Source organism: Trachypithecus francoisi, unplaced genomic scaffold, assembly GCF_009764315.1.
Source record: "Trachypithecus francoisi isolate TF-2019V2 unplaced genomic scaffold, Tfra_2.0 Lachesis_group21, whole genome shotgun sequence".
Classification (NCBI taxonomy): Eukaryota; Metazoa; Chordata; class Mammalia; order Primates; family Cercopithecidae; genus Trachypithecus; species Trachypithecus francoisi.
Window position 1 is genome coordinate 44,536,563 of NW_022681467.1, and position 13,121 is coordinate 44,549,683.

Below are 13,121 nucleotides of genomic sequence, written 5' to 3' on the forward strand. Positions count from 1 at the left end.
TGGCTGGACAACATTTTGCTTATAGAAAACTTGATGTTTTGTCCTCATAGCACTGGTCACAGTCCTTAAAAGCCACTTGTATCCCCTGCAGGTACTTTCCTGCCGTCGCTGAAGCACTCTCCCCTCGGCTCTTCTCCATCCCTTAAAGCAGAATTGGCGAGTGGTGGCCTCAGAGCCAGGCAGCTTGCAAGCCAGTCTCATTTCAGCCGTAGTATTTTTTAAATGCATTTTTTATTGATACATGTAGCTGTACATATTTTTCAGGTGCATTGATAATTGGATGCTTTCATATAGTCAAATCAGGGTAACTGGGATATCCATCACTTTAAATATTCATTTTTTCTTTACATTAGGAACATTTGAATTGTTCTTTCCTAGCTATTTTGAAATGTACAGTTTGTTAATGTTAACTATAGTCATCATACCGATCAATCGAACACCAGATCTTATTTTTTCTATTTAATATAATTTAAAAACAATTGAAGGTGTTTGAATTGCAATCAGAGCTTTCACTTAAAATCTAGATTTCGACCTCTGGAAAAATCAGAACAATTAGCACCCGTGGGCTCAGGGACTCTAAAGATTCCAGTCAGCTGGAGCTGAGGAGCTGCCGCACCCCTTCCTGTACTGGGTGGAGAGGGGGTCCTGTCTTTCTTTGATCTTACACCCACCGTGTGTTTTCTTGACATTTCCCACCTGGCCTCCATGGGCCTTTGTAGTTGGTGTAACTTTTGTGTTTGGTTTGTTTTATGGTTGTTTTTTTTTTTGTTTGAGACAGAGTCTTGCTCTGTCGCCCAGGCTGGAGTGCAGTGGCACCATCTCGGCTCACAGTAATTACTGCTTCCCGGGTTCAAGGGATTCTCCTGCCTCAGCTTCCTGAGTAGCGGGGATTACAGGTGTGTGGCACCACGCCCAGCTGATTTTTGTATTTTTAGTAGAGATGGGGTTTCACCATGTTGGTCAGGATGGTCTCAAACTTCTGACCTCGTGATCTGCCCTTCTCGGCCTCCCAAAATGCTGGGATTACAGATGTGAGCCACTGCACCTGGCCTATAGTGGCATTTCAAAACAGATTGTTTTAGAGCTCACAGGCCGGCACCAACTCTCGCGAATACCTCATTGCTTCAGATAGGTTTAGGACTTAAACTTGACTCTAACAAGGTAACAGTGATTGGAAGGAAAACTTACATTTGAGTCTGGGCAGGAGCACCCAGCTGGCATGTCACAGAGTGACATATCTTGTCACCCAAGCAGAGCCTTAGCATTATAGATACAGGTTTCTAAAAGCTGATAGCGTGGCTGCCAGCCTCACGGGCTGGATCTCCCACAACTTCATGGGCCTCTGCTAGTGGAAGCTGGAGCATTTCCTTTGTGAATTCTTTTCCCTGAGGGGCAAGATCCATGCCACACGACTCTCTGACCCTGTGTGTCACAACCCTTATGGTCCATGAGCAAAATGGTTGCTATTAGTTATTTAGGCATTTCTCTTCTGTTTTCTTATGTGTGTAATAAGATATACAAAGTCAGGCTTGAAGGTTAGAAATTGCTACTTCCAGTGAGTCAGTTTACTTGGTTTTCACGTCTTCAAGTTGAGTCTAGAATGGAGTTATCTAAGAAAAGGAAATTTGCAACCTTCAGTACTGTGTCCTGGGGTTGCTAGGATAACTAGTGCCATATCCACACTACTGGCTCTCTAGAGATTGTGTTAAGGAGGGTGGCCTTTTGGAGATGATCTGAATACATGGTATTGAGAACAAACCTTCCCATGCCTGATTTGATAGTACGTGGGTTTGTGGGTCTAACATGTAGAAATACATTCAACTGAGTGGATGTGGGGGAATTCTGTGTATTTAGACAGGGTGTTTTGTTGTTTTAATGGCACAAAACCTTGTTTTCCTGGAAATAAGACTATCTCTGAGTTTGTGATTTCTGAAAAATGATGCTATTCCTGTAACCCTGCCAGTGTAGTTGTAACCTCTGTGGTTAAGATTTTAAAATTAATTTTAATTCAAAAAATTACATGTGCCTTACTTAGCACAATGTGAATGTACTTAATGCCATTCAACTGTAAACTTAAAAGATGGTTAAGATGGTAAATTGTAGGTTATGTATATTTTATTATAATTGTTTTTAGAAGTGCTGATTAAGAAGAAGTATATATGCTTATCATAGAAAATGTCGTAGTAGTAGGTCCCACTACTTAGACAACTTTCAGTATTTTATGCGTTTCAATACTTTGTTATATCGATTTCCGGTCTTCTATGCATATTTGCACACAGTTGAGAAATTGTGATATTACCATGGTATTGTGTCAGCTAACTGTCATGAACATGCATTCTGCAGAACAGGAAACAGGTAAGAACATGGGCTGTAGAGCCAGAAACCCTCGGTTCAAATTCTGGCTCCCCAGTTCTTGATATGCAACAGTAGCCAAGTTACCTAACCCTGCTGTGCCTTGGTTTCCTCATCAGAATCATTGCTTCTCATCAAGAGCAGTTTTGCTCAGGAGACACTTGGCAATGTCTAGAGACATTTTTGGTTTTCAAGATGGCAGAGGGATCAGGGGTGCTTCTGGTATCCAGTGAGTGGAGGGCTCGGATGCTTCTAAACATCCTAGAGTGCACAGGGCAGCCTCATAACAAAGAATTCTTTGTCCCCAAATGTCAGTGGTGCCAAGGCTGAGAAACCCTGCTCTAAATGAGATGGATATTATAATAGTATGGACCTCATAGGATCATTGTAAGGGCTAAATGAGCTAAAACACATACTCACAGTAATGCCTAGCCAGTCACTCCATGTAAGTGTTAGCTATTATTATTGCTCTTACAATTATTTCTTTCACTTCATATCAGCATTTTTGTATTTAAACATCTCCTAACATTCTTTTCAGTGGTCTCCAGATACCTTTTAGTAAAGTTTTCCTTTACATAAATGTTGCGTGTTCCTAATGTGTTTTTTCTTCCTTCCTTACCAGATGAAATTAAAGCAGAAATAGAAAAGCAGAGGTAAGCTATAGCACTACTTCCTTGCTGAGATACTGCGTGAAGGGAGTAGGTAGCAACTGGGGGAGCCCCTTTCTCTGCTTGTTTTCTCATATTTCTAATCCTCAGTGGTGGTACACACTCTGCAAGCATGGTGCTAGGCACACAGCACAACTCTGTATATATTTGAACTGATGCTAGGTTCAGAGGCTACTGCCTCAGTATTTGTATACTTGGAGGGAAGGATCAAGATTGAGGTAATGCTGTTGTATCTTTTCTTGACAGAAGAGGCAAAGCCCTTGTCTCTTGTATGGCATGCTTCCTTAGGCATGAGGACAGCTTGCTCCATGAGTGGCTCCTCCTGATCTTCATAGTAAGGAAGCCGGTTAGTCACATTTCAGAAGTATAGCTCTGGCGTGGCTGCCACCAGGATTTAGTCCAGGATGTTGTTAATTCAGCATGCCAATCAGAGAACTTGCTCTCTGCATGTGGCACTTTCGTGGTGTTTTTCCTAATGTGTGTGTTCAACTTTTAATGTCTAGCCCCAGGATATTGTTTGCAGGCACTTTTAATTAAATGGTTGCAGGTGGAATGGGAAGTTAGAGTAAGGTGTAGAAAATTCATTTCTCCTCCCGACCCTCTCTTGCTTTTCTCCTAGGCTTGGCACTGCTGCACCACCAAAGGCAAACTTCATTGAAGCTGACAAGTATTTTCTTCCATTCGAGCTAGCTTGCCAGTCCAAGTCCCCACGGGTAGTCAGCACATCCCTCGACTGCTTGCAGGTACCATGTTTAAACTTCGTGTTGTCAAGGGGGTTCTCTCCAAGCCACAGTTGGTCCTTACACAGAACTATGCTGGGGACCGCCCTGGCACTCAGTGCTCTCAGAGGCGATACAGAAAGGAGCAGTTTGATGTATTCTTTTTGGAGATCTCATGAGGGAGGGAAAAGAGAAAGGTGTGAGCTCTTCAGCTAAAACCAGAATTGTTTCCCCGAGAAATATCTTATTTGTTCATGTCTTGTGTATGTTTTTCTAAATGAAACTTTTAGCATTAATTGGAATATTTGACACACATGGGCACAAAAGGCGTTTTTATACAGCCTCTGTCTTATTTTTTCCATTTTGTAGAGATGCAGTCTTGCTATGTTGCCCAGGCTGGTCTTAAACTTCTGGCCTCAAGCAGTCCTACCGCCTTGGCTTCCCAAAGTGCTGGGATTACAGGCATGAGCCACCGCACCTGGCTCAACCTCTTTTCTTTTCTTTTCTTTTCCTCCCTTTCCCTTTCCTTTCCTTCTTTTTCCTTTCTTTTCGAGTTTTGCTCTTGTTGCCCAGGCTGGAGTGCAGTGGCGTGATCTCGGCTCACTGCAATGTCTGCCTCCCGGGTTCAAGGGATTATCCTGCCTCCGGGTTCAAGGGATTATCCTGCCTCAGCCTCCCGAGTAGCTGGGATTATATGCACCCGCCACCATGCCTGGCTAATGTTTTGTATCTTTAGTACAGATGGGGTTTCACCATTTTGGTCAGGTTGGTCTCAAAAGACTCTTTCTTAATGGCATTAAAATTCATATCAAATAGAAAGATAGAGACAGTCGAATCTGTTGTTTTTGGTAGTTATGTGCTATAAAGTCACCTCCCATACTGAATTAGCAAACATTGAATCTTTGTTTCTAGAGGAACTACAGGGTTAGGTTCCTGCAAGCCTTTAGTCTTCATGTGGTTCTTTTTAAAGAGACTATCTAATATCTATTGTCGATGCATTAACATTGAACTCAGGGGCTACAGTGCTATAATGCATGCCTGAACAAAGCTCATCTAACACACATAATTTCTCCATGAGGCACATCACTACCTTCTTGCTGTTAGGAACACTGGAAAGCATATCAGCACACACTTGGCGTCCATTGTAAATAGCAAAATCACCAACAAGAAGCACCAAAATGCAAAAAACACAGCACTAAATACACCACTTGAAAGATACTTGTTTGCAGTAGGAGAATGAAACCAGGAGGCATAGTGTTGCCTTGTTTGACCTCAGCTGGGAACATGAACATCAAGTGATTTCAAATTTTTTTCTGCTCTGTGCATGTCTACAAATGACCAGAAAAGCCCCAGAAGTATTGATTTGGGCTTAGAAATAGATTTTAGTGAGTAGGTGCATTTGCAAGTATTGCTGCAAATAATGAGAACTGACTGTATTTAGAGCCACAAGTAACTTTGTTGCAAATTATGTTTTACTGAAGAAGAAGCAAGGGTAGAGAAATTAAGGTGACTTGTCCAGTAATATACAGGTAATACGAGAAACAGGACTATAACTTGGGTTTCTTAATTCCTGGCCCATCATTCTTGTACTTTTGCTCAAGACCTACTCCTTAGGTTTCTGATTACCCCAAGGAACATTTATTCTCTTTTTTGTTTATTTCGAGTCAGGGTCTCACTCTGTTGCCCAGGCTGTAGTGCAGTGCCTTGATCATAGCTCACTAGAGTCTCTCAACTCCCGGGCTCAAACAATCCTCCTGCCTCAGCCTCCCAAGTAGTTGGGATTATAGACATGAACCACCACATCTGGCTCAAAGAACATTTATTCTTGACCTCAGTGGGCAGTCCACATCAGTGAATAAAGTTTAGTAAATTTTAAAAATATATTGAAGTGATCCACAGTTTGCCAGCACTTTCTAGAACAGGAATGGTGACCAGATTCTGTATTCTGATTGCTGTGTAGAAGAGGTGTCTGAAGGCTCATCCAGCTTTTTTGAGAAAGAGTGCTGTGATTGATTGTTTTATCTACCAAGGCACAGGACTGCAAAGTGGCAGTGGGCATGCCATGTTTTTGGCATCTCTGGTCTAATATTTACTCTATTAATCTCTCTTCTTTGTTATGTGTACTTGAGAATTGATGAGAATTTCTTCACAGAAGCAACTCTTCCAAATGCAAAACCATTTTGTTATTTGATGTAATTCTGTACAGATTGTCCTATGTGAGACATACAGTGAGCCAAGAATTGTTAATGGCAGGCTTCAGTCCTACTTCTATCCTAAAATATTTTTTGCTGTGAATGTGTTCTGAGGAAATTTGGCAGAAGTTGAATTTTAGTTCTCTCCCCATGGTAAGGTTTTCTTTTGAAGGGAGTGCTGATAATTAATGTAATTGACATTCTAAGAACAGTGGCTGACATGCATTGAGCTCTTAGCCTGTAGTGGGCCCTGCATGCTTCATCCACTGTACTGTGTGTAGACCCCTTGGCAGCCCTCTGAGGTATTTAACTCTTGTCCTCATTTTAGAATCAAAGAAACTAAGGCTTAGGGAATGAAGTGACCAGCCTAGTCCAAGGTAGGCTGGAGTGCAGTGGCACAATCACAGCTCACTGCAACGTCAAGTGATTCTCCGCGGGCTCAAGTGATTCTCCCACCTCAGCCTGTCAAGTAGCTGGGACCACAGGCATGCACAACCACACCCAGATAATTTTCTTTTTATATTTTTTGTAGAGACAGGGTTTCACCAAGTTGCCTAGGCTGGTCTCGAACTCCTGAGCTCAAGTGATCCTCCTGCCTAGGCCTCCCAAAGTTTGGGGATTACAGACATAAGCCACTGTGCCCAGCGGGTTTCTAGGACTTCTTGACTCTGTGTCTGTGTTCTTAACCAGGGGTCATCAGCTTTGGCCCATGAGCCAAATTTGGCCTACTGTCTGCTTCTGCAAATAAAGTTTTATTGGAACACAGCTGTCTTAATCTGCTTGGGTTGGTGTAACAGAATATCATAGACTGGATATCTTCAACAACAGACATTTATTTGTTACAGTTTTAAAAGCTGGGCAGTATAAGATCAAGGTACTGGCTGATTTGGTTCCAAGTGAGGGTACCCTCTTTCTGGCTGCAGACAGCTGTGTTCTCTTGTGTCATGGAGACAGAGCTAGGTCTCTGGTTTCTTCTTACAGGGCACTAATCCTGTCATGAGGGCCCTACCCTCATGACTGCATCTAAGCCTGATTATTTCCCAAAGGCCCAGTCTCCTAATACCATCACATTGCAGGGTTAAGGCTTCAACATACGAACTTTAGGGGGACACAAACTCTCAGTCCATAGCAACAGCTGTGCCTATTCGTTTATTATCTGTGGCTGCCTTCCTGCTACTGTGACCTAGCGGAGTAGCTGTAATGGAGACCAAATGACCCGCAGAGCCTAAACATTTAGTATGTGGCCCTTTATGGAAAAAGGTTGCTGCTCTTAACTGGCCCCTGCTCTTAACTGTAACTGTGTGGTTCTGGTCTGTTTAATAATAGAAATTGTTTGTTTCTGGGACTCCTTGTATCTGTGTATGATTTCAAATGGAAGCACTGACACCCTGCCTTATTTCAGCCCACTGCGAATCTTTAGTCTTATGGGATATGGTTATCTCTCTTTTTAGTATGGAAGTTCTGGTTGGGTGCGGTGGCTCACACCTGTAATCCCAGCACTTTGAGGCAAGAGGATCACTTGAGGCCAGGTATTTGAGAAGAGCCTGTGCAACATAGTGAGACCCCACCTCTACAAAGTAAAGTAAAAATAAAAAGTTAATTGGGCTGCGTGGTGCACACCTTTAGTCCTCGTTACTCAGAAGGCAGAGGCAGGAGAATTGCTTGGGCCCAGGAGGTTGAGGCTACAGTGAGCCATGATGTTAACACCTAACTCCAGCCTGAGTGACAAAGCAGGACCCTGTCTCTTAAAAAAAAAAAAAAAGAAAAGAAAAAAATACACACAGACAGGAATGGAAGTTCTCTGAGATGTAATAGGTATACTAGAATTTCTTTGTTTAGTATACAAAATGAATCATCCTTTTTATGACATGAGAAAGTGACTCGGTGCTCCCTGGGCTATTGAATGGGAAAAATGTGCTTCCCCTTGGTGGCTGCCCTTGCCAAGCCTGTTTGACTGGCTTTTCCCAGTGTGGGTAAGGTAACCTCTGTCTTGGAAGTGGAAGGGCAGTATCTGGGGGTAAAGTTTGGTTTGGGCAGAATTGAAACCAGCTGCAGATACATCCGTGCTGTGCCCTGCCATTCTTTGAGCTTGGCGCAGCAGTAGGAGTGGCAAAGGTGCTTTTGGGACTGATTTGCCATAAACACAGTTAGCCCAGGCTCCCTCTCCACTGGGAGAAGCCTGGAGACTTCCCCTGTGTCTTGCTTCTACCAAGTGATAAAGATTCTCTCTTCCCTTCCTCCAACATTTGGTCTGCTACACACTTCCCCACAGTCAGGGCTAAGTGTAAGGAGGGTTACGGTCAGTCATGTCTAAGCTAGTAAGTGGTCTCCAAGTTTTTCTGGTAATATATCAGTTATATATATATATATATATATTTGTTTTTGAGAGAGGGTCTCAGGTTTCATTCTGTCAGGCTGGAGTGCAGTGGCATGATCAGGCTCACTGTAAGCCCTACTTCCCCAGGCTCAGGTGATCCTCCCACCTCAACTTCCCAGGTAGCTGGGACCACGTGCTCATTTTTCTATTTTTTGTAAAGGCAAGGTTTTGCCATGTTGTCCAGACTGGTCCTGAACTCTTGAGCTTAAGCCTACCTCGGCTTCCCAAGGTGTTAGGATTACAGGCGTGAGCCACTGTGCCCAGTTTTCTTTTTTTTTTTTTAGAGACAGGGTCTCACTCTGTTGCCCAGACTAGAGTGCAGTGGCTTGATCATAGGTCACTGCAACCTCAAACTCCTGGACTCATGCAGTCCTCCCACCTCAGCCTCTCGAGTAGCTGGGACTACAGGTATGTGCCACCACAGCCAGCTAGTTATTATTTTTACTTTTTGTAGAGACCTGGGTCTCACTTTGTTGTCCAGGCTGGTCTTGAACTCCTGGCCTCAAGTGAATAATAAAACCATTTTTGAGGATATCCTCCCAATATATTAATATTTCTTTAATTTAAAATTATAGGTTAGGGCCGGGTGCGGTAGCTCACTCCTGTAATCCCAGCACTTTGGAAGGCCGAGACGGGTGGATTGCCTGAGCTCAGGAGTTCAGGACCAGCCTGGGCAACATGATGAGACCCTGTCTCTCCTAAAAATACAAAAAATTAGCTGGGTGTGGTAGCACGCACCTATAATCCCAGCTACTTGGGAGGCTGAGGCAGGAGAATCACTTGAACCCAGGAGATGGAGGTTGCAGTGAGCCAGGATTGTGCCACTGCACTCTGCCTCCAAAAAATAAAATAAAGTTATGGGTTGGGCATGATGGTTCACACCTATAATCCCAGTGCTTTGGGAGGCCAAGGTGGAAGGATTGCTTGAGCCCAGGAGTTCGAGACCAGCTTGAACAACATAGGGAGACCTCATTTCTACAAAAAAACTCTTTATTTACACATGTTACTGTTATTAAAGTATATATATGGCCAGGCGCAGTAGTTCACGCCTCTAATCCCAGCACTTTGGGAGGCCGAGACAGGCGAATTGCCTGAGCAATTTAAGACCAGCTTAAGACCAGCCTGGGCAACATGGGGAAACCCCGCCTCTACTAAAAATACAAAAAATTAGCCAGGCATAGTGGCCTGCGCCTGTGGTTCCAACTACTCAGGAGGCTGAGGTGGGAGGATCACTTGAGCCTGGGAGGCAGAGGTTGCAGTGAGCAGAGATCATGCCACTGCATTCCAGCGTGGGTGACAGAATGAGACCCCATCTCAAAATAAATAAGTAAATAAAGTACATATATTGTAAAGCATGCAAAAATATATCTTTGCAAAGGACAATTAGAAAAATATAAATACAATTCTAACATTGTCTTTTTACATCCCAGTGAAGGCTACAGGAAACCATTAATCTAAGCTGCCCTGTTTATACCACAAACATTATCTTTTAGCTCTGATTTTCAGAAAACTTTAGATTTTTTAAATGCACATCGAAAAATCAATTTTTAATTATATAAGTTGTGACTACATTCTCTGTTAAAAAGTTTTTAGGCCGGGCGCGGTGGCTCAAGCCTGTAATCCCAGCACTTTCGGAGGCCAAGACGGGCGGATCACGAGGTCAGGAGATCGAGACCATCCTGGCGAACACTGTGAAACCCCGTCTCTACTAAAAAAAATACAAAAAAACTAGCCGGGCGAGGTGGCGGGCGCCTGTAGTCCCAGCTACTCGGGAGGCTGAGGCAGGAGAATGGCGTGAACCCGGGAGGCGGAGCTTGCAGTGAGCTGAGATCCGGCCACTGCACTCCAGCCCCGGCGACAGAGTGAGACCCCGTCTCAAAAAAAAAAAAAAAAAAGTTTTTAGAACTTTACAGATAAAATGAAGTTCCTTGGGCCACCAGCCCCAAACCCAATTGCCTGTTTAAGTGTATAATTTTCTCTTCTCTTCTCTCTCTTTTTTTTTTTTAAATAAATGATATCACTTTTACAAGTTTCTCTGCAGCTTTTTACATTCAACACTGTTATTAGGCTCTAGCTATATTGCTCCATGTGGATCTAGTGCATTTCTTTTGACTGGCATATGGTGTGTCGTGCCACCATTTCATCTATCGCTCCCGTGTACGGAGGCATTCACACACAGGGTTACAGTGAACATCTCTGTGCAAGCCTCCTTGGAGACATGCCTCAGTTTCTGTGGTCAGAGGTGACTCTTTGGATTCCTATCACTGAGGCAAAATAAATAGAACCAACTTCAGAAGAGACCAGTGAGGTAGAAGATTTAATTTGTACCAAATATATTCATTCATGTGAATGGGATAACTTGTAATATAGCTTACTTACTCCCACCTCTATTTATTACTAACTATGTCCTATTCTGTACCAACAAACCAACCACATGGCATTTTCCTTCATGCAGTGAGTCCTATAAAGGCCTGTTATAGTGGTTTATATTGTCATCATCTTCCCCTCCATGGCAGAATGTCCCTGTATAAGCCCTGATTCATGTGTCAGTGGGCCAGCTGCCCAGAGGCCTCCCTCCCTGTCCCTCTTCCCACTGCTCATGGCGTTAGCAAGGAACAAGGTGGGGACATCTACCTGGGGGACAGTGGGAGATAGGGGGCAGTATCTACAAGTCACACACGGCCCTACAGGTCCCAGTCAGAACTTTGAGCTTTGGTGTGCCTCCCTGGAGAATGTAGACTCTATGAGAAAAATAATTACATTTGTCTTACTGCTGTGTCCCCAGTGCCCAGAACAGGGTCTGTCACAGAGAAGGATGAGAAAGCAGAACCAGAGATCCACAGGATACAGGAACTCTTCTTTCTCCTGGCCTTATCTCACTGCGCAGATGAGAGGGGAAGCCATACTTAAAACTCTTTCTGATTTGAAGGGTAATGTGCCCCTTAAGAAGTCTATAGAGGGGAGGATACTTTCTGTCCTTTTCATACTTTAGTTGAAGTACAAAAGTAGTAATCCATGTCCAGCTTGCTTTGTGGCATCAGTATTGGAGCCCACTTTTCAGCATTCACATTTGAGGAGTTCCTAGACCACCCCACTTGCAGTCCAGTGCACAAAACAGACTTGAGTCTGTTAGATGTAAGAACAAGCAATGTCAAAACCAGAGCTCAATTTCCAGGTAGACAGCTCTGCCCTCCTAGGAAGCCTGCACCAGCAGCAGCAATGTGAGGGGTGAGGTAAAGGGTATCTGGACTTGCCCTTCACAGGCCACACCCTCCACCTGGAGATTTGGGGGTTGGACTTGAGCAGCAGAGTGTGCACAGGCCTCTCTCCTGCTCCTTCAGTCGCTCCATCCAGTAGTATTGCATTTCTACTCTCAGCCACTCTCTCAATCCATTTTTCTTTCTGCTTATTGAGTGGTGACACTTCACTAGCTAAAGAAGGGGAAAAGCCCTTGAGAAACAGTGTCGGACCTCTGCAGAGTGGCCAGTCTTCCTCTCACAGTGGTGGCTGCTCTACAGATAACCTCAGGACCCTGAGTCCCCCTGGTATGGGCAGAAGCATGTGACCAGCTAGAAGCCAAAAGGAGAAAGAACAGAACAGCAATTGTAGGAGTCACCAAGTCACTGGAGGCAGAGAATGCCTTAGAGTTCACATGTATACGTGCCAGATGAGTGATTCTTTTATCTAATCAACCATCAATATAACCTGAATAGCTTGGAGAAAAACACTGATCTCTGGGCTCCACGTGGAAGTTCTACTTCAGTAGGTCTGGGTTGGAGTCCAGGAACCTGTGTTTTTATTGAGCTCCCTCAGGTGATTTTGTTTCTTAGCCAGACTTAGAAATCATCCTCCTGCTGACCTTTGAGGTTCCTTCCAGCTCTGTCCTCCATGCTGACATCCCAGTTGTGGGTGAGGTGGCACAGACCGATCTGTAACCTCTCAGAGAGGGCAGGTTCCAAGCAGCTGCTCGTGGGTGACACACACTACTATTGATGTAGGTGTGAAATGCAGTTATTTTTATGCAGATGAAGTTTTTACTTTAATTTTTGGAATAGAAAATACACTGACACGATTCAACATTGAAAAAAATGAAAAGATGTACTACAGAGTGTCTTAGTCCCACCCCGGGTCACAGCTACTTTGTTCTCCTCCCTCAAGCAATTATGTTATTAGTTTCTTAGGTATCTTTCCATTGAAAGAAGATACATATTCACATAAATATATATAAAAACAGCTTTTTGAGATAAAATTAACATACATACAATTCATCCATTTAAAGTGTAATTCAAGCCAGGCACAGTGGCTCACATCTGTAATCCCAACACTTTGAGATTACAGGCAGGAGGATCGCTTGACCCCAAGAGTTCAGGACCAATCTGAGCAACACAGGAAGACCCCGTCTCTACAAAGAATAAAGAAAAATTAGACTAGCTTGGTGGCATGTGCCTGTGGTTCCAGCTGCTCAAGAGGCTGAGGTAGGAGGATTGCTTGAGCCTGGGAGGTGGAGGCTTCAGTGAGCCATGGCCGTACCACATCACTCCAGCCTAGGTAACAGAGTGAGACCCTGTCTCAAAAAAAAAAAAAAAAAAAAAAAAAAAAATATATATATATATATATAAAATATATATACACACACACACACACGCAATTTCATGGGTTTTACTTTATTGATAGAGTTGTGCAACCATTACCACAACCTAACTTTAGACCATTTTTATATTATCACTGACAATCACTCCCTATGTCTCCCTACGCCGCCCCCCTAACTCGAGACAACCACTAATCTTCTCTCTGTCTTGAGTATGTATAGCTT

General features: G+C 43.6%; 1 protein-coding gene across 3 annotated transcripts in view; it reads left to right on the top strand.

Moving 5' to 3' along the window:
- ARFGEF2 (ADP ribosylation factor guanine nucleotide exchange factor 2) overlaps positions 1-13,121 on the top strand; it is a 114,720-nt gene that overhangs the window by 14,457 nt on the left and 87,142 nt on the right. For all 3 annotated transcript variants that reach the window (XM_033186676.1, XM_033186677.1, XM_033186678.1), the window contains exons 2-3: positions 2,975-3,005; positions 3,640-3,763. In XM_033186676.1, the coding sequence (XP_033042567.1) occupies positions 2,975-3,005; positions 3,640-3,763 (155 nt within the window). The remainder of the gene's footprint in view (positions 1-2,974; positions 3,006-3,639; positions 3,764-13,121) is intronic.